Source organism: Pagrus major, chromosome 18 (assembly GCF_040436345.1).
Source record: "Pagrus major chromosome 18, Pma_NU_1.0".
Taxonomy (NCBI): domain Eukaryota; kingdom Metazoa; phylum Chordata; class Actinopteri; order Spariformes; family Sparidae; genus Pagrus; species Pagrus major.
Window position 1 is genome coordinate 28,030,278 of NC_133232.1, and position 21,884 is coordinate 28,052,161.

The 21,884-nt window shown below is 41.6% G+C and overlaps 1 protein-coding gene across 4 annotated transcripts in view; it reads left to right on the forward strand.

The window, feature by feature from the left end:
• Positions 1-21,073, forward strand: part of mid2 (midline 2) — a 171,782-nt gene extending 150,709 nt beyond the window's left edge. For all 4 annotated transcript variants that reach the window (XM_073486765.1, XM_073486763.1, XM_073486762.1 and 1 more), the window contains 2 exons: positions 16,449-16,656; positions 17,009-21,073. In XM_073486765.1, the coding sequence (XP_073342866.1) occupies positions 16,449-16,656; positions 17,009-17,432 (632 nt within the window). In that variant the 3' untranslated portion in view covers positions 17,433-21,073. The remainder of the gene's footprint in view (positions 1-16,448; positions 16,657-17,008) is intronic.
• The last annotated feature ends 811 nt before the right edge of the window (positions 21,074-21,884 follow it).

Consider the following 21,884-nt stretch of genomic DNA (forward strand, 5'->3'; position numbering starts at 1 on the left):
TGAGCTTTGTTACAGCCCGCGCTTTATCCCCTCAGAGTATGCAGGAGGCCCAACTGGCTTATGGGAAAGCGTCTGTGCCAAAAGTTTGGTCGTAATCATGATTCACGAGAACTCAGTACATATAAGATATTCCTGTTCCTTCATTCTCCTCCATACTGCACATTTGTCAGCTTGTATTGACTTGTACCGAAGCTTCACTTTCAGACTCAACTCGTACCGCAGCAGATGTTACAGAGATTAAACTTCTCCAACTCTCCAAACACCACTCTGCAGCTTGACTTTTAGAAAACTCTCGGCTGTTTGCCCCCGGACTGAAAGTTTTGCGGTATGTAGCAAAGGACAAGTGGAGAATATTAATAAGGAGCATTACACTCCCCATTTATCACATACTTCTCTTTTTCTGTTCATTCTGTTGATTATGCCTCTCTCGCTCTCTCTTTATCCGTCTCAGTTACTTAGTTTCTTGTTCAGCAGAGAGTTTCTTGTCTTTTTGACCTCTTCTGTTCCTCGGCAGTCACACTCTTCTTGTCCCTGGCACAGATACAGTTGTTGTGTCTCTAATTAGGTGAAAGCAGTTTTTTCGCCGTGTAAAGATTTTGTTTAATCGACACCTTCCCTGCCCCGCTTCCGTCTGTTTATTTTTCTTGTCCTGTCCATGAACTCTGTTTTTGTTTTACTTGCCTCTCCTTTCCCATAACAGCTCACGGTAAATAAAAATAAAGAAAGCAAGTAAATAAAGTAAAAGGTGAACAAAAATGTGAGTAAATAAACAGTGACGCTGGTTGGGGCATGTGAAGTTACAGCTTCTGTGAAAAACTAAGGTACAGACATAACAAACAGATCCGATAATCCCAATAACGAGGTACATAAACATTCCTCAACAGGATCTCAGGCTCAGCTTTGGCACATAAAGGTGTAAAACGTCGGTGATATAGCTAATTTAGGAGATGGCTCAAGGGTTCTCCATAAAATTTTAAAATCAGTCTTTAATTGCGGCGGCAGTGCAGTTGATATGCCAGCTCCTCTTAGCTGCTATCAGGAGTCTGGCTGTGGCATTTAGGATTAACTGTAATCTGGATACACACCGCTGGGTGAAATAGGTGTGTGGGAAACTGCAGTAGTCAGCCGATGATCTCTCGTTCTCTCCAACATACACCGTCTCCCTCACACTCTACTCTTGCTCTCTAGGGGTCCAGGGATGGCACTAGTTAGCTCATTGTTCAGCTGTCCAGCTCTCATTGTTTTCAGCAAACAGCAGGCAGCAATTTTTCAGGAAAAAGCATCTATTAAAACCCACTGTATACTAGCTCCTCAGCAGCAAACGGTAGACACACACAGTTAGTGAATAGCTGGACAACACTGTGGAGTATTAAGCAGCTAAAGAGCCAGATATTTCCCTCAGGTGTTGGCAGAGACTATGGCTGCCCTGAATACCAGTTCTGGGGCTTTGAAGCTTCAGCGAGAGTCACCCATGAATATTCAAAGCTTCGACAGGGGGGGCTATCATGCTTTCCACAAACTTGCAGTCATTATTTACTTATATGCTTGGCTATTATTGTAATTATGAGTGTGACTGGAGACGAGGACAGGAGACATCAGCCACTGTCTAGACGAGCAAGCATCGAGCAGTCGTGAGTGCGTAGGGAGGCTGGTGCTCGCTCTTGTCACAGCCTCGTGCTCATGGGACTGCATTTGTGCATGCTGAGCAGATATGCTGGCTCACAGAGATTGTTCTTTGCAGTCCTAGAACGTGCACACGCCTGGTTTTTACATGCATTGGTTATAAGGGCTCCTTGTCTTGGTCTTTATCAGTCTTTTGCCTCTTTTTCGGTGCAGCTGACGCAACGTTAAATGGATAGATTACACCAGACAGACTGTATTTGTATTAAGTAGATAAAAGAGATGAGTTAGCTGCCACATGATTATTATCACACTTTTATTATTATCACACTTTTATTTTATTTTTATTTATTTATTTATTTTATATTTTATGGCATTCATATGCGATTGGTAAGTCATCATGTTGTAGGAAAAGTATAGCCTTGTAATACAGTTTCATTTATATGCATTTCATTTTAATGTGTCTCTATGTTTTCACATTTAGATATCTGAATGGTAAACTTACATTCACAGATACATGCTCCTGACAAAAATTAACAAATGCATTAACATTAAAATAAAGTTTTAAAAAAGTTTTCTTATATATTTGACATCATTAAAATCTTTTATAGTATCTGTTAAACATTATTTCATGTAGGCAGTTGATGCTCTTTTCCTCTCTGTCTGGGCCCCCTAGTGGCAAGAAGACCCTCAGCATGTGCCCTGAATTTGGATGTCAAATACCATGGCAACGGCGGAAGCTTTGACGCTGTGAAATGAAACTTAAAGAGTAAATATTCGACTTTTGTTCATCAGGTGGACACAAACATGTCTCTAAATGAATGATAATGTTGCCTCATAACTGCTTGTTTGCCAACAAGTTCCCCTAGATCACCTTCCGTTGCCCAGAGTGGGCAAAAACCAGTCTGTATGTGCAGCCCGCACAGCTGCTGATGTACTTATACTTTATTGGACCAAATTTGATTTAGACCCAAGTAGCTGCTGGTGTTAAGGAGCTGATATAAACTGTTAAAGTGTGGATCTACAGTGTAGTGTTGCTGTTCTAATATGTGTGTTTTACCATGTTGTTAGTCCCAGTGTGTTTTTGTTAGATTTTGACATATTATGTTTTACAGTTGTCCTTAAAAGTGCTATTACTGGTGGAAATGTTCTCTCCTTGAATAACTTGAAGCAGAATGTTCCATGCTAATAGGACTCCGAGGCATACTTTGGAGCCTGTCCACTTTTTATGTTCATATTACCAATTAAAAATATTTTATAGTTAATGGCATGAAGGGGCCTCTGAAGAGAGCTCTACCTCCTCACCACCCCTGTATTTGATACTGCCATCTGGCACTTTGAAGTGAACCCTTTATCCATCAAATATCACCAGGCCCTCTTATCTGAATCTCTGCCCCCCCAAGTCAGAATCTTCCAGACGCGCCGCCTGTGGGACGTGGAGCATGTCAGTACTTTCTCTCTTTTCTTAAGGCATTAGAGTGGATTACTGCCTCAGTGTGATGTGGGCGCGGCATGCAGCCGGGGAGCGTCTGGAGGTGAAGTGCAGGGTATCTGCAGCTGGCAGTCAGCTCGCTGTCACCGATGCTCATGACTCTTTCTGGGCACAATATAAATAACACTTAGTAGCCCTTCAATGTATAATGTCCTCCCCTGACACAGATAAGTGGGACGAGTGTTTATAGGTGTCATCTTTCATCGTCAGTCGCACTCCTCTATCCCTCACTCTGTCTCTGTCTCTGTCTCTCACTATAGTTCAGCTCATTGACACTTTATTGCCTTTTTCGACTTTTTTATAGTTTAAGAAATATGTTGCCATGTACATAAACATATTAAAGTGAATAATGCATGCATTAATGAATATAAATCCATAAAAATTGTTTTGTACACATTGTCAAATTATCTAAAATTATAAATAAAAAGTATATGATGTAACATAAAAAGCAGGTTTAGATTGTTCTTTAGCCACTTAACAGTTTTACCAAAGAGGATGTCTTGTTTTGGAAATGACAGGTGCTCTCAAACTGTACCACTTCTCTGTATTCCAGAGAATACAGAGCAAGAAAATAGTAGACAAAGGAGAAAAATATAAAAACATTATTATGAGCAATGGATACTGTGAACATCTTACATGTACAGTATGTACAATGTCTTCCAAAGTGACCCTTGTTAAGCCCTGCCCATTTTCGCTCTGTGCTCCAATAACAGTTGAGGAAGCTTGGTAGTCAACCATCCATGTTAATCTTGTGTTGTATATAACCACAGTACAGTATGTCATGTCCAGTGTTGGTGTGGTACAATGTGCTTAAATATAATCCCCCTCCTCTCTCTCTCTCTCCTCTTTCACTCCCACTACTCTGTCAGTCCTCCTCTTCGCTGGCAGCCAGTGGCATCATGGGGGAAGCTTGTCCACCCACAGCCAAGTTTGGTTGAGATCCTGAACCTTTGATTGGCAACCGGCGTCTTTCTCTGCTGGAATGGTTTAGACAAGCCATCAAAATAACAAAAACATTCAATATTTTTATCCATGATTGATTGAGGTCTTGTGGTTTCCATCATGGAGTCCACATCATGTGTGTTTGTGCATGTGTCTGTCAGTCCGCTCACACGTCTTTGTCCCTCTGTCTTTCTCTTATCTCCCACTCTCTCCTCCCTTCTTTTACTCAGAGGAATTCAGATTAAAGTGCCTCAATCATCTGTTGGTGTGAAGCCGAGCAGTGTTGTTGGACTTAAATGGGTCACAACAAAACCGATCACAAATATCTCACTCCGACAGGCTTATTAGGTTTCTGCTGTACGAGCTCCAGTAGGAAGCTTTAGAGCCAGGAACCACAAGTTCTTCGCTCGCACTCGAAGTCTCTCTTTCTGTCTGTGGCTATATTGGAGGGTTAAGCTGTCACATTTTTTATTTAAGATGAGAAGCTCTAGAGGCTTTTAGCCTAAGCTCATCACATTTAAGGCAGAGGCTTGCAAAGCAAAGAGTGCAGTGACAAGTTGCAGAGATACTCGAAAGCCATGCATCACATTTCTGTCTGCTTAAAAGAGTAACTCCTACGTACACATAAAAATGATGCAATGCGTGTGTGTACAACAAGTTTAAATGCAGCAGACTGTGTCAATCTGGCACCGCAGCTGCTGACCTGTTGATTTACACCTCATTTGACCAGTTAAGAGCTTCTATGCCCGTCACGTAGCCTGCAACAGCCAACGAGTGATTTCACGGACAGGGGACCCACTCCTTGTTCCATCCTCTCTCTCTCCTGAGCCACTAACACGCCAGCCTCCGGTTGATTGACACATCAAGTAGCCAATGAAATTCGAAATCTGAAAATATATAATTTAAAAAGGGTTTTAAAGCCCTAAATTTGGAAATTATTAAGTTAAGTTTGTGACCATTTTATATGCATGAAGTTAGCGTAAATAAGGAAATAAAGAACTGTAACGAGTTTAATGATGTGGACCCATTGTATTTTCCAGCTAATAGGGGCAGTTACAGTTTAGCTGATTTAGCTTATTTTTGCATTAAAAAATTCAAGCAAGACAAATAAATGAATAATTCAGTGTGTTCAAACTCCCATAGATCGATGACGGAAGCACTTTTGACTGTTTGGGGGGGATAGAAATCAAACTGCAACCTCTCAAACGACCGAAAATCCATGCCTGCGCTCCAAAATTGTTCCACGACAGCTTTGAATTTACTTTGGGCTCGACTGGGATAAGTGTTTTAAGATGATTTCACACACATTTCCAGGAATGGTAAAATCTGAATAGTTTTCATAGTAATCACAATTGTTGCAAGATAAGACAAGATAAGATAAACTGATAAATCGCTGATCCCACACAGGGGAAATTCACTCGCTACAGCAGCTCAAGAGTCACAAGTAGAAGAAAACAGTGATTGAGTGAAATAGAAATTAAACTCAGAGGACATCATTTGCAATTGAAAACAGAGCATACAATCCTCAAGAAAAATTCATACAAGCACCTGTCGTTCTGCATCACAACACGTCTCCAGCTCTGCTTAAGAAATACTGAAGGAAAGTTTGTTGCAACAGCATGTCGGAAGGAAATCAAGGAATTTCACGCAGGCTTGATTTTTTTTTTTCCTGGACTTCCTTGTTAAAGACTGTTCTCTTATGCAATGTCTTTTCTTGGCCTCAAACTGTCCATGTTCCTCCCTCATGTCCCTCTCTAACCCCTCTCTTGGCACACTGTCCTCTGTTACCCCCCTGGCTATGGCATATGATCTCGTCTTCTGGTGCCCTTTCCTCAATTTTTAAGCCATCTGTCGATTCATCCCAGGGGGAAAGCTTCTCCTCTCTAGATGCCATAACTTTTGGTCTCACGGCGCAGGACAGGCCAGACATGCTTACTGTAATCTCACACAGATGTATACAAGCCCTGACTTTGTATACATAGTTATGTGTGTGTATGTGTAGAGGAAACTAACAAGACAATGCTTTGCTGTTAGAGTTTCTGCCTTCAAGGACCCTACTCAGCATCGCTATGAAGACACCTGGAATACATTTTGCTTCAAGCTATTTGTGCAAATGTGTGAGAAAAGGTCAAATGTTGCAATTTATGTGGAGTCGATTACATTTTACACGAGAAAAGACAGCCAAATTAACCCAGACGACCTCGAACACTGGTTTAAATGTGTTCTCCTTATTCAGCCCTGTCTCCTTGAAATTACGTTATTATATTACTAGATTGTTTTCATGATTACATTGCGGTGACAAACGTAACCACCGACTGGATAATGTTCAGAGACATTTCTTTTGACTGTGAAACCAGGGTTCACATCCAGGCTCCTGTCTGTGGTAAGGCACAGGCAACAAATGCAAGATAAGGTAAAGATTGCAATTTTGGATAAATTTCATGTCACTTTTTCAGTATTAAAACAACCTTAAAGCCCCGCCAGTGCCTAAACATAACCATAAATAGGTTTAATAATGCTGTAGTAATTTTGTAGTTATTTGGTCAGCATTACATTTGCCTCAACACGTGTTTGCTGTAATTTATAGGAGACATGGCTACCTTATCCAATGGTGTCCAAATAACATAAACATTAAAGGAAACTAACACTGCATATAGTCAGCATCGGTCGGGACTAAATAATATAAATTGGAAAAATTCTGGGGGGATGGAGGCCGTAGCCTGACACGCACCTCCCCAGAAATGCTACTGCACATCACAGTGACACAGACCACAACGACTGTGATTGGCCTGCTTGATAGCATCTCATTCCCGGCTTCTCCTCCGGTGCTTCAGGGCGGTGCTAATACAGGGGATTGTGAGCTGTAGTTTCCCCAGCAAACACACAGAAAGTACAACTGGCAATCTCCTTGGATTATACTTCTCTTCCAGAGCCGCTCTTTGCTGCCCAAGCGTCTCTGGAAGAGAAGTATAATCCAAGAAGATTGCCAGTGGCTGAGAGAGCCGACAGGAAGGATGTCAGAAGGGCTGGCTGTCTCTCCACGAGCAGCCAGGTGGCAAACACCACCTTGCCAAACCAAAGTAACACTGTCCAAGCTCGGTATGTATGGACTGTGCCCAGAGGTACAGCTGCAAGCCGAAGAGGTTGGTGTGTTTACCAGGGAAAGTACAGCTGTCAGTCTGCTGTACTTTCACCAACTGCAGCACAAAGATACGCCAGCGCACATGTATACATGCTCACAGCATCGTAGGCTACTTGCGTAGGTTACTGCGTAGGCTTTGACTACGTGCAACCATAAATCAGTCTTTAGATAGAAGTGAGCTGATCAGACCTCTGTATTCCGCTCCTCATCTCTGCTTCAGGCTAAGCGGCTCGAGGCTACATTAGCATAACACATCCAAATCTCCACCCAACATTTCAGAGGCTGAGTTGCATTGTGGGTAGTCTAGGCACCAGGTTTTAAGGAAGAATATCTCTATAATAATATGTCTAGTTCTGCTGCATCGATTTCTATCCCTTTTGCTTTTAACCGTCCACTATGAATCCTACAACGCTCCTGGAGTATGTTACTGAATCGGTGCAGTATTCTTTTAATGGATTCACGCCTCTGCGGTGGTCCTGTCTTGTGCAGTCAAGTCGGCTTGGTGGAAACAGCATTTAAAACCCTGTTGTGAAGTCTTAAAGCTTTCACATGCTTTCTAGGTCACTCCAATCACACTCCGATGAAACCACTCATCGAACCCTGAGTGGCTCAAAGTGAACAGTAGTGCTAATGCTGTAGTATATCCTGCAGACATATCACTGTTAGATGCTCATGGCTAACACGTGAAGAAGCTCACAGCCTCGTGAAATAGGTATGAATTAAGTATGGCGTAGAAGAAGGCAGTTAAGAGAGTGTGTGTGCATGAGCGCGTGTGTGTGACCTTTTATTGCTGTGACCATACCTCTGCATTTACCTGAAAGCGAACTGTAACCAGGTTTCTACACAACCGTCTTCTGCAAAGAGAGAGAGAGTATGAAAGTAGATGAAAAGTGACAGATTGAGAGTGAGAGAGGGAGAGTGTTGAGCGAACAGAAGACACCAAATAGCTCTTTGCAGGGATGAGTGTCTGCAGACATGAGTGCCCTCAATCCACTGCTTTTTACCCATTAATACAGTCCAGGCCTGAGCGATGCACACAAGATGGAATTACACTGTGTCGGTCCCATTACAGTTTCTGAATCATAAGTCAACTGGCAAGATGTTGCAGTAAAATACAGAATAAAAGCGTTTGTTTTCTCTTCATAAGATTTTTCTCCGATGTCAGATTTCCGTCCCTTTTTAATATTTACAATAAATATAGATACATTCCGAGACTCTTCTAGTATGAAAAACAGAAATAATGAAGCCTATCTAATTAATTCAGATCCAAGCATGTATCCAGTGATTTTAAAATTAAAAAGTCAAAGCCACATCCTCTGTCTGACAACATAATAATCATTATATTTGCGTTTAAAGCTCCATATTTTTAGGCATTCATGAGCATGAAATTGTGTTGCATCTGAGTTTGGTCACAACTCGGCTGACAGAACAGGATCCCACATTAATTTAGACAGCTTTTATTAGGCTGTGCTCTGTTTATGCTTTTTAATTGGCTGTCTGTCTCAGTAATGAATTCACACCAGCAAGAAATAAGTTGCATTAGAAGAAGAAGAAGGCAGTTTGTGAATTTAGGACAGAGGGAAGAGTTTGCGACAGTGGTTTTACAGTATTATCGTGCAGCTTGTATCGGTATTGGAGTTGTCTCTTCTCTAAGCTTAGTGTGGCAGATTGCAGAGAATCAGTGAGAGAAAGCGGTCTGGACCGTTCATGGTGTCTGATTTGATTGCACTCACGCAGGTGGAGGTCAACTCCAGGATGTGATTTCCTCAGCTAAAAATTCAGCACATGTACAGAGAGCAACAGCAACCTTTTCTAAGGCTGTAAATGTGGATTTCTTTCTTTTTTTTTTACTTACATTCTCGCTGATATTTGCTTTCCTCAAGGGTTATTAAATGTCATTTTATAGGAAGGTATAACATGATTAATGTACCTGATTTTAAATATGGGAATGGTGTACTTGAAAATTCGCCAACTCTTGTTAAATCCTAGTTTCTCCAATATATTCCCCCGCACTCTGACGAGGTGATGAACGGCTCAGTGGAGGTACGATTGTGTGGTTACACAATGACCAGCAGTGGTGGAGGAAGTATTCAGATCCTTTACTTAACAGTGCTAATACCATGCTATACAAATACTGTTACATGAAAGTCCTACTCAAATAAATGTAAGCATAATCAGGAAAAATTGTTGGACAACATTATCCCCACAGAGATAGAAATTATTTTACTCTTTAACAAAAAGGTCTAATTAACCAGAAACAGCCACTCGAAGAAGCCACCAGACTCCAGTTGCGGAAACGGTAGCCTAATTTTATTGTTGTAAAACTTATTCTTCCAATATTTTCACATCCAACGCAAATAATTAAGGATTTACTTCAACCAAGCCAGAGATGCTGATTGTTTTTACAGTGGAAAGACTTACAAGATGGTTTTATGAGTAAAGAAGCTGTTTCTGGATCCTTTCCATCATGGTGTCAGACAGAATAACAATTTGATCTGGTTTTGCTAGTCCAAACCTCAAAATTATTTTAAAATAGATTAAAACTAGAATGTAGAGTGCATACCTCAGTCCCTTCTTACCCATGGTAACAGCAGAACATCAAGGAAAAAATAACCACATCAACGAAATCTGAGCAAGTCAACAAAATCCATCGAAACCCGCTCGCAGATGTGACATCACAGGACCGTGCCCGGTGGAATCAAGATGTTATATTCCACCACTGACCAGCTGCACGGAGAGTCCAGCCGCCTGGTTTGACGTTTGCACCTGTCCCACAGTGTAAAGCCTCCAAACATCAACATCCACTTCTCTCATTTTGTAGCACAAAGCTGCAGGATGGTGTGAAGTGGGACATAAATCCAGGCTTAAATGTGTCTTTATTTAGCAGCGCTATTGTTTACAAGTGAAGACTAGGTGCTATTTTGAGTGAGCATATTGTGTGTGTGAAAACAAAAGCTAATCTGAATGCATGCTGGTCTTCCTTTTAGTCAGCTACTGTGCTGACAGTCAAACACTGGACTGTTGACTTGATGATGTTCGTCATTTTGTTGGTAAACTATTCTGGGCGTCCATATTGTGTTTACGAAGCAGGGAGTCGGCAAACACCCCACAGAGTGTGTACGTGTGTATATACATGCATATATTTATACGTGTGTGCATGTATAGTACTGTAAATGTGTATTTCAACTCAATGTGTCGAGTATGCTGAAAATATCACATGTGAAGGTGCCCCAGGGGTGCTCATACCTTTTTCGATCTGTTAAAAGACCTGTGATAATATTTACCCAGCATGCATCTCTGATGACAGGCCTCAAGCTACCACACAGCTCCAACAGTAAACAGTGGGAGGTAGAGAAGAGACAAGGGAGGAGGAGAGAGAAGGAGGAGAGAGAGATGTCACCGTGTGGTATATAATGCATATTGTGTGATTATGTCCTCGGTTTGATTCCAGCGGGGAGACCTCTGCTCTCTGCCCATCTTTCCTGTCTGTCTCTGCTGTGAACTGTCAAATAAAGGCAGAAAATGGTGAAAGATATCTGCAGTAAAGAACAAGAGTGGAAAAATAAAGTGGTTTTTAAATATTTCAGTGTCAAGGATCAGAAGGTTCTGCTTTAAAGATGATTGAATTGTCTTAACCAAAACTACATAACGCACCTTAATCAGAAGAGAAAAAGTTCATTGACTGATTTATTTTATGCCTACACAAACTAAATAAACAAAGTCATGACTAAAAAAAACAAACTGACCTTAAAAGGACAACACAACCTCATTTTGTTTTACTTTGTTTATATTTGGAGGACCCTGCCACCTTTTCTAGCTTCAAACAGTGTTCTGGGGACCTTATTTTCCTCTCCAGAACAGTTTTGTTTATCAGTTATAGGATAAAATAAATATTTCTTAGTTTGTTTTATTACCTCATTAATATTGTAATGCACCATACACCTCTATTGTCGTCCACTGCTGAAAAGAGGCCGATTACAAACGCACTATCTATTCCTGTTTGAGTAAGAATGCTAAAAATTGTACTTCTATAGGAACCAGTGGCCTTGGGGCTGGAGTGAAGCAGCCAGGTTAGAACAGTAGGAAATTATTGAGAGATGACTCATTGTTGGATTTGGTCTTTTCAATATAGTTGTTGACAGTGCAGTCTGGAAAATAGAGAATAGCACCAGCCTTTCCGCATGTTGTCCTCCTCCGCCTGCAGCAAAGATGGATGCGTATTTGGTGTAACTACTGTCTCAGTTCTTTGGTGCTGATATCTAGCGATGTCTGTTAATGCCTGACTGTACTATAAACATTTTTGCTCTATTAGAAGGGCAATCTGACAAACCAGTCAGTTTTCCTCATTAGCAGAATATGCAGCAGCTACACCACTGTTTTTAAAAGGTGCCCTGTGGAGGTTATCTTTACCTTTAGAGCTGATTTTTAGAAGACTGACAACAGATTGACAGCAGATATTTTGGGGGTTTTAATGAAGACGTCTACAGGAGGACTGAAGGCATCATTCAGGATCATTAAGGCGAACAGGGGCTGAGTTTTCATGAATGAATGCATTTTACATACAGAACCAATAGTTCAGCAAATCCCTCACAGAAACTCTTTCCAAACGTGGCCTCTTAATCACAGTGAAATTCTGAGCAGACCCAGAAGCCTGACTGAAAATTATTTTTCTAGCACTGGTCTCTGAAGACTCTGCCGAGTTCATTAAAGGGTGAAGTTGGGGAACATCACTGACTTCTGTTTGTCTTTGCTCTTCACTGCACAAAGACAGTTTTTGTAGAAGTTGAGCACAAAAGATAAAAAAAGAAAATGCCCAGTAAGAGTTGAGAAGACAAAGATGTGAACTCCCTGCTGTGCACCTCATACAGTATGCCCGCTGCGCTACTGGGCGTCCCCAGACATGTTACATGACCGATGCATCTTTAATTTTACTTGTGTTCGTCTTATGTTTCTGCGCCGGCTTGTGAAAGTACATACCACATTACATTTGGGTCAGTCAATTACAAACCAAGTCACGCATTTAATCGACATGGAATGATTCGAAAAGAAATAAGGTTGTGTTCAACCTCTGATGTGTCTAAAGAGCTCCCCCGTGTCCCTGACGCTGTTGTTTCTGCTGCAGTAATTGTTTAGTTATGCAGTAAAATGGATCTTTTTTTTTCAATCTGCCTCATTACAGAGGCAGCTCAATCTAACCCTCAGCAAAATGTGAGCCAGGGAAAAAAAAAAAAAAAGAAGTAGTGAGTGAAATTGACTGAATTGAAATAAAGTCGATTACCCAGATGCTATCCCACTGCAAGTATTTCAACAAGCAGCAAATGAAATTGGAATGAAATTGCTTTTTATAAATGCTCCCTGAACAGTAGCTCCTTTTATTCCTCTCCTTCTTTTTCTCCTTGACACTGTTTCCTTTTTGTGTGTTTTACAAGTTTCCATTGAAGACTTCCCAGTTCATAACAATGCGCTGCTTCCAGGCAGTCAGACGGAGAGCAGTTATCACCTCAACAGACAGTCGGAAACATCTCTAATTACTGCTGTACAGAGAGGGAGCAGGCTAATCACAGACACTGCTAAGAAGCCCAGTCTGTGGGATATACTCTATTATCCTGTCTTTGTATTTTTGGAAAATCGAATCCGACTGCATGGAGGTGTGCGTGTGTGTGTATGTGTGTAGTGAGATGGGATCTTTAGTAACAGTTTCATCTCTATTTTTTAATTGAACATGTGTGTGTTGCCTCTACATGCAGCTAATGTCAACATATTCTGATCTACACAGACTTCCACTTTCTTTTTTGGAATTGGTCTTCTAGCTGATATATTTCACCACACACTGGTTCTTTACGCCTTTAGGGCCGGCAGTGTAGCACTCCAGAATAAAATCACATTTGGCATATTCTCTGAGTGCTGCCAGCAAGCCCACTGTACTCAGTGTGACTTCGGGTCTATTCATTTCATGGTGACTCTGCATCATGAATGGTCTTCAGCAGTGGAAGAAGAAATCGGCTTGTTTACTGAAGTAAAAGTAGAAATTCTATACTGTAGACTAAAAGTACAGCAGAATTAGCAGCAAAAGTGTCAAAATAAATTCAGAATAATCTCTTTCATAATGTAATTTTATTATTTTTGAAGCTTTTACATGTAAGCAGCATTTTAATGTCGGAGCTGATCAAATGTTTTGTAAAATCTTAATCGGCAAAGTAATTCGTAACATCGACAGATGGCAAATTCTTACATATTACAACTTTAAGTAAAGTACTTAAGTAAATGTACTTAGTTACTTTCCACCACTGATGAGTTTGTGGTGACATGGCGTGCATGTTCCTCAAAACAGAAAATGAAAATTATACATCAGATGACGGAGTTGCTGTTGCAGACAATGATGCATTTGAGGCTGTGGAAAAATTAGGAACAATTTGCCTTCCCAGCCTGCCAACAGAATGGCAATTAAAACCCAATGCAGCAGTTATTTTAATGGTACACCTGCAGTCTTGGCTGCTCAAACCTCCAAATTCACTTTCATTTTGAGTTTCTTCCACACATTCTCACATACGAAGAATTCACCATTAAAACAGAAGCTCATTATGCATGACCTTTTCCATTTACAAGAATCCTGCTGGCATTGGTTGGAAACATTTCCACTCGGCCACTTACTGTATGTCTGCTTGTGTGGAGGCCGGAGTTGATGCTCCGTGTGCGTGTCTGCTTGTCCTCTACCGTCACGTGCATCTCCCCTTCCCGAACCTCAGGCCCAGCCTGGGCTCTCAGGAGTCATCCCCTGGAAAGGCATGACAGAGCCCCAGTGTTTGGAAATGGCTGCGCTGGCAGCGATAAGCAGTTCAAAGAAGAGAGCGCATTAATGTAATTGGCTGCCAGCAGCACATTGGCCTCGTCGTCTCATATCCACGCGCAGTAACACACACTCACCACGCGGATTATTGAGGGGGGAGTGTGTGAGAGAGGAGAGAGGATAGAGAGGATGAGAATGAGAGAATGGGGGAAGAGAGATGAAGGAAAGGACAGATAGAGAGAGGGGAGGAGGTCTTCATTGTGTCACTCATTAAGCTGTGGGAGGCTCAGGGAGGCTGAGAGATGAGATGAGAGGTGTCAGAGTTAAATGTCAGGTCTGGAAGGGACGAGGCTGACCTCCATGAAGCCTCCACGCACACATCCATGGACACAGAGAGGTAGAGAGGGGATCCTCGGCCCAATTTTCAGCCTCATATTATCCCCTCAACTTCTCCTCTCCTCCTCACCCCTTAACCTCCCCTCTCTCTGTCACTCACCTAGTTTTACCCTCTCAATTTTCCACCCATTTACACCCAAATTACTGGTGTCATTGCAAATTGAATTGTTGCAACCGGATAGCAGCATATCCCCTGAATTGCCCCGACCACTACCTACTGCAGTGGAAGTGAAGGCTATTTCCTTCAGCTAATTTCCAAGTCTGTGTGATGGGAGGCAAAGACGAGAATGCCGGGTGGCTTCCTCCACTGTTGTGAAATGTTTTCACCAAAGGCTGTGAGGAGCTTTGAAGTTTAGACTCTCGCCCTTGTATTTCAAACATTCTCCTCTTCTGTCTCTGCCTGTGAGTTTTTCTCTGTGCGTACTTCTCAACCCCTGCTTTCTATTTATTTTCTTCTTTTGCTGCCAAGTTAAAATCTCGCTCTAATTTTCATTCTCACTCGCAGCTCTTTCACCTTCTGATATTGTCGTATCTTGTAGCCTTTTTCCAAAGTCAAAATAGTGAGAAAACATGAGTTAGATGTAAATGTCGGAAGCTTCAATGTCAAAAAGGGGCATTATATTACCGTTTCCTCAAGCTGCGCTGTTGTTTTAGTGCCTGTCTCTTTAAGGCCCCCCTCTTGAATTGTCCAGTCTACTCTGATTGGTCAGCCCTCACAGGCCAGAGCAGGCACCACCGACCATGTTTCCACATAAGCTCTGCTGGTGTTTTTGCAACCACGCTTGTGCTGGGGGCATTGCCGATGGCGGATACAAGTGTTTTCATACTTTCACAGTTGTATATAGCACCAAGACCTGCTTTGTAATCAAAAAAGACATGGGAATCTCACTTTCTAAAATGAGCTACCTTCAACAATGGATCAAAAGCGCTAATTAGCATTTTTCTGCTCATTGTTTTGGTTCTGAAAGCCCACAACTTTATTGTCTTGATTCACTCTCCAGCTATAGCAGGCAGCTGTTTTTAATGAAAAAGCTCAAGAAACTCAATGTATGCTACCTGCCCAGAAGCAAACCACAAGACAAACAAAGTAAGCGACTAGCTAGTGGAGATCATAGTGGAGCATTTAGCAGCTTTCCCTCGGGGGTTGGTGGAGACCAAAACAGAGCTGAAAGGAGAGTTATTATTGGACTTAAATTTGTCAGGTTTTCATTAAAACGACTTCAGTTCAATGCTATGTTATTCTACTTGACATAAATTGGCAACTGTATGCTAAAGCGGCTGCCACATCAACTTTGTAGGGTGATAATACTGTATGTCAGTGTTTTGTTTACAGTCAAGTGACCACAAAAATGAGTTAATGCTGCTGTAGAATTAAGACTACATTCAACATGACCCCTTTGCATCCTGTTGGCAAAAGGATATACAACTTTAGGACGAATTGCAGCATAATTATCGTTAATGTTTTTAGTTTAATCAGGAAAGCCATCACTGTGACTGAGAAGCAGACGTCATTTTGCCTCAGATTATGTAGTGTGTGATGATTACTTCTTTTTGTTGACCGGTCCGGACTGTTGTTTTCAGATTTTTAAAAAAAAATTTTGCAGTAGGTTTGATATAAATAAATACAGAAGCTATGTAGCCAGGAAATATTTTTGTTCAAACAAATAATTGACACAAGTTTGATCAATACACAAGCCGAGACGACACAGTTCAAGCTAAAAGTTACACAATGACTACTTTTAGTTGCTCCTGTCTTCTGTACAGTTTCTCCTAATACTCAGACATAAACAAGAAAATATCATGATGATGATGATCAAGATGATGATCAAGGGAATGCATTTAATTTTTATTTGATATGTTTTGTTATTGTAGTTATTTCAGTAATTTCTTTCCCCTCCATGTGTGTTTCATCATGTGTTTGACAGGAGGTGCTATTTTGCCACAAAACATGAGGATCATGATCATGATGTTGGTGATAATGATGATTATGTGATCATTATCATTAGCGACATACGCCGCCAAAACAGAGTAACAGTCTTTCTAAAGCACACATTATTGTCTCTTTCTAGGTCAACCCTTCAAGTTGGACCCAAAGACGGCCCACAAGAAGCTGCGTCTGTCCAACGACTGTCTGACCATGGAGAAGGACGAGAGCTCGCTGAAGAAGAGCCACACCCCGGAGCGGTTCAGCGGGACGGGCTCCTATGGTGCAGCTGGTAATGTCTTCATTGACAGCGGTTGCCACTACTGGGAGGTTCTGCTGGGAGCATCCACATGGTAAGAAACACAGATGCACCAGAGTGCTTTATATAAGCCTGCAAGGAGGCCTGATAAACTGAAATATCTTTCTTTAGGGAGTTTAAATCTAGGCTGTTATGCAAACCCACACAAATGCATGCATACACAAAACAGACACACACTCGGCACACACAGTGTATACTCTTATGCTATTTATAATCTTTTTACTAATTGGCTCTGAAGTAGACCTCTTCATGCAGGAAAGACCCACAGGGCCTGTGCCGATCTTGTGTGTCCTCAGCATGAGGTAGCCTGACTGTGCAAGTAAAGTCATTAAGGAGGACACTAGTTGCCGATCACTAATGCATTCCAAAACGTTCCTTCCCTGCAGGTATGCCATCGGCGTGGCTTACAAATCAGCCCCGAAAAACGAATGGAGTGGCAAGAACTCGTCCTCATGGGTGTTCTCACGCTGCAACAACAACTTTATGGTGCGCCACGACGGCAAGGAGATGCTGGTGGAGGCGAGCCTGCAGCTGAGGCGGTTGGGTGTCCTGCTGGACTATGACAACAATTCATTGTCCTTCCATGATGCCATGAACTCCCAGCACATTCACACCTTCGAAATCTCCTTCCTCCTGCCCGTTGTACCCACTTTCATGATCTGGAACAAGTCGGTCATGATCCTCTCAGGGCTACCCGTCCCCGACTTTGTCGATGGTGTGGCCTCAGATCTTCAAGAGCAGCAACAGCAGCAGATGGGCCTGTGCCGACAAGAGTCACCGTACTTGACGGGGATGAAGACCTGCCACTGAGAAAGGCCCAGAAATGGCCGAGCAGAGTCCACTCAGGCCCGGGGACTGAAAGGTTGATTGGGGACTGAAAGACATTGACAGTGTGACTGAGTTCTGCTCTATCCTCTGCATTAAGAGTGGACCAGTTACTTTCTTATTGATTTAGAAAGTGTTGGAAATATGCACACCAGTCTGGAAAAATGTCAGTCCTGTTAGTTTGTAGCCACCCAATGCTTTGCAAATCCATCAGTGAATGGAAACAAGGTCTGTTGACTGCAAACATAGGTAGACCTAAAATTCATCTGATGCCCTAGAGTCACTGAGGACAGGGCTGGACGTCTGGTTTTCTTTGATTTTGATTTATTTTCATCCTGATTGGACCCTAGGCAGGAGAGGGAATAATGTTCTCATCAGCCATTTACAGTTTGAAGTTACAACATGTGAACAGAAAGATTGCATAATGTCTCACCTGACGTTGATTTAGAGAAAAAACACAGCAAAATTGAAAAAAGAAAGAAGAATCCACTGACTATAGACATTTTAACTTTATTTTCAACATCCATATGTGTCTCTTTTAAGCTAAGTGAACTACATTTGATGAAAACGAAATTAAATTTGACATATATTAGATTTAATCAGAATTAGCAGTTAAGGAAGTAACTTAAACTTATGGTATTAGTTCTTTTGGCCAGAGATAGATGAGAAGACGGATACCACTCTCATGTCTGTACGCTAAATATAAAGCAAGAGACAGCAGCCACGTTAGCTTAGCGTAGCCTAGCGTTAAGACTGGTAGGTCTCCAACCTGAAAGTTTTAGCACATTTCTTCTTCTGAAACTACAAAGTGTTGATACTTTTCTCTTTTTTATGGATTAAACAAACAAGATATAACTTGTACATCTGTGAACTTTAGAGGTTGCTGGTTTTTTCACCTTTAGACGGAGCAAGGCTGCTTCCCCTTGTTCCCAGTGTGCTGTTTATTCTAAGCTAAGCTAGCCGCTTCCGGATACAGCATGAGAGTAGTATTGATGTTCATAAAACACGAGTATGTCCCAAAGCATTTATCCCTTTTCGATGTGGATGTGTTTTCTTTGGAGTCCACTTTATCGTATGGGCTGGACGCTAACGCAAATACATGCTAGCCGCTAACTTTTCCGTGTTGCATTTCAACGGGGAGCATCACAAATCTTCTGCCGTCACTGTTCATGTGTTGTACCGTCAGTCGCTGTAAGTGGTCGTGGGTAAAGTCTTTGACGCAGCGGTCCCGTTTGTATTGCCGTGTCGTAGCTTCCGATGTTTCAGGAAGCATTAACGTTGCTCCCAGATATTCACGAGATCGCAGGGGGTAGATGAGCATCATGTGACTACTCAACTTGTATAATAAGAGGTTTATTGAATATCAGAGGAAAAAAAGTGTTATTTATGACAAAAGAAGACGGTTTACTTTTATTATTAATCTCAACATATTCATGATGCACTTTTTTTGATTAACACTATTTCCCCTTTATGAGTATGAAAGTGGATGGAGCGAGGTGGCAGGGACGTCAGTGGGGAGGGAAAGTGACAACTAGCACTACTGCTGGTTGTGTTCACGCTTCAGAAAATCTCACCTTATTTTCCTACAGGTCAATAATTAATGGCGGTTACTTTATATTAACCATAATAAATAAAGTTTATTGCAATAAACCAGTAAAAAAAAGGGGGTTTTTTTGTTCTTCTAGCAGCAACTCCGGTAACTCAAAGTACTTTGCAATAAAACAGACAGACCCCTGATGTAAGCTGAACACAACCAGTGACTTTCCCTCCCCATGGCTCTTCTCGATAGCTTATAGTAACTTTATCTTGTTCAGAAAAGGGACATGATTATGATGATGTTTATGCGATTTTTATCATGATGAAATAACGACAAACTAATAGCTGTTTTAAAAAAAAAAGTTCACTCTGTTGTCGACTATTCAGGGAAGGAGGGGGTTAACACGTTAACTTGCTGTCTGTCGCAATGTCATGGCATGATTGTGTTTTCTCTGTGATTTGTTAATTCACATGCACATACACACACAAACCAACACACACACACACACACACACACACACACACCACATCATGTTTCGTTTAGGTTGGCCTTGTCGTGATAAATGCATGAAACATTGTAGGATCCCACACCTGTTCACCGGGTTTTGGTAGCTCACCAAATCTTGTTTTTCATCAGAAACTGACTCACCTGTCCGTTTGCTTACATCAGACGTGACCTTGGACTCTTTTTTTTGTCGACCGTCGCTATTCAAATAACAGCTGTCGCCGGATCCATTGTTTGCTTTGGATTCGGTTTGAAGGTCTAGTGCGGGTGACAGTTTCTCTCTGGATTGATATTCAGGTAGCGGCTCTGATTCAGACAATCAAATATGTATCATAGTTTATGCAGATTTGAGAGGTTGTGTAGCAGGAAACAGCAGGTAGGGATTGTGACAAAGTGACGCTTGAGGTTGTGTTGAAAAAAGCAGATGTTTTACGTACCATCTCAATAAGATTTCACATGACACCTCGTGGCCATTTTCACTCTTTTTGCACATCACCAGGTATGTACTAAATGTTGAATGTCATGTAACATTTATAATCACAGGCTATGATTTGCTTGAACACACTCTGATTTCTATCATTTGCTCAAAAACGTGGTTAAAGCAAAGCCCCGGTTATTTAAAACTCTCAGCTATGGAAAGATGGTGACAAATCTGACATTTCGTGCCCTCCAAGTGCACCTTTCAACCTGCAGGGCTCCTTCAGGGCGACTGTGTGATGCATCACGATTGTTTGATGGAGGTATTGATTGCCTGAGCGCTACAGCCGACATTGGAGATAATCCACCGGTCAAAGGTAACACAGGAGGGAGCCCACTGTATGAGGAGAGGGTTATTTTCTTTCTGTCAAGGAGATTAGTGAATGTTACCTGACTTCCAGATTTCCACCCATCTTTTTGAATAATGCCGGTCACAGGCTCGAGACGGCCATGTGTTGATTTGTGATCCAGACTGACAGGCTCAACTCATCTGTGCAAGTGTGCTTGGCTGGGTCACTGCATGATTACGTGACCTTGCTGCAGGTTCATAACTCTTATCTTCACGATGAGGTTTCTTATCTTGTGTCAAACATATTCTCTCTTTTTTTTTTTTTTTGGTTGCAAAAAATAAAAAATAAACCATGACAAGAACACTCAGACAGGAAATGTTCATTGCCATGCATATCAGATAGTTTGCAGTGCTCTTTCTTTCTTTGTGTCACAAGTCAATACCGTAAAATATATACAGTGAATGATTTTCAATAGCTACCCACTCCTTGTAGTGCAGTGTAATACCCTAGAGACAATGCAATAGATTCCTCCTTTTCGCTTTTCTGTTTGTGTAACTTTGGGAAATTATTTTTTACAACTCATGAGAAACGCGCTCCTCTCCTTTTGGCGTTTGGACCTTGATAAACAGCACAAAAAGAGCAGCGTTGCATTCATGCAAGGCTTTCTGTTTCCATAGATACGAGAGATAATTTTAGCCAGAGAGGAATGTAAATCATAGGGGGAAATATATATTATATAAAGTTGTATAATATACAAAATATATATGAACCAATGTTATTTATGTGAATTTAAGTCCGATTAAAAGTCTGATCCCAAATGTGTCCGAGTCATTCTTTGCTACCTCCGCGAAGGAGGTAACGTTTTCACCCGTGTCCGTTTGTTGGTTGGTTTGTCAGCAGGATTACACAAAAACTACAGAACAGATTTCCACAAAACTTGGATGGAGGATGGGTATCGGCCCAAAATATTTCCCATTGACCTTTGGTGCAGATTCAGATAAAGGGACGGATCCAAGAACACTGGTGGACCTGCAGCTGGTGCTGCCATGTTCGAAAAAAATGCAGCAAAAGTGCCCACTTGGATGCCCCTATGGTAGATAAAACATGATTAAGTGCCCTCTAGGGTGCCCTTCCAGTGGACTAAGTGTGGTGAAGTGCCCCCTCTTCACTATAAATATATTACGACTTTCTTCATGCTGGTGCCTCCCTACATACAGGTGGTGCCCTTGTTATTTTGTTCACCCCTGCCCCTTAAACATCCACCACTGTCCAGGGATCTTTTCTCACTTCCTTTGACATCGTGAGCATTTTTCAACATTTTCATACATTTCTGAGGGAATAATGCGTGAAAAGAACCTGCCGTATTTCAGTGGCTGATATCTGTGAGTGAGTATATGTGGAACAAATAAAAATCCAGATCTAGCAGATTTAATATAAAAGTTTTATTTGATATCATTATACTTGATTAAAGAGGACTGTTCAAGCTTTGTCGGAGGCATGCCTACCCTACTGAGTGCCGTTCTAGTTTCAGTTGTGTTGCCTTAAACTCTGATTTTGTTTTTTAATTGATTTCCTTGGCTACTACAGTACCGCATGTGTACTCTAATCTTGTAAACTGGCTCCTGAAAC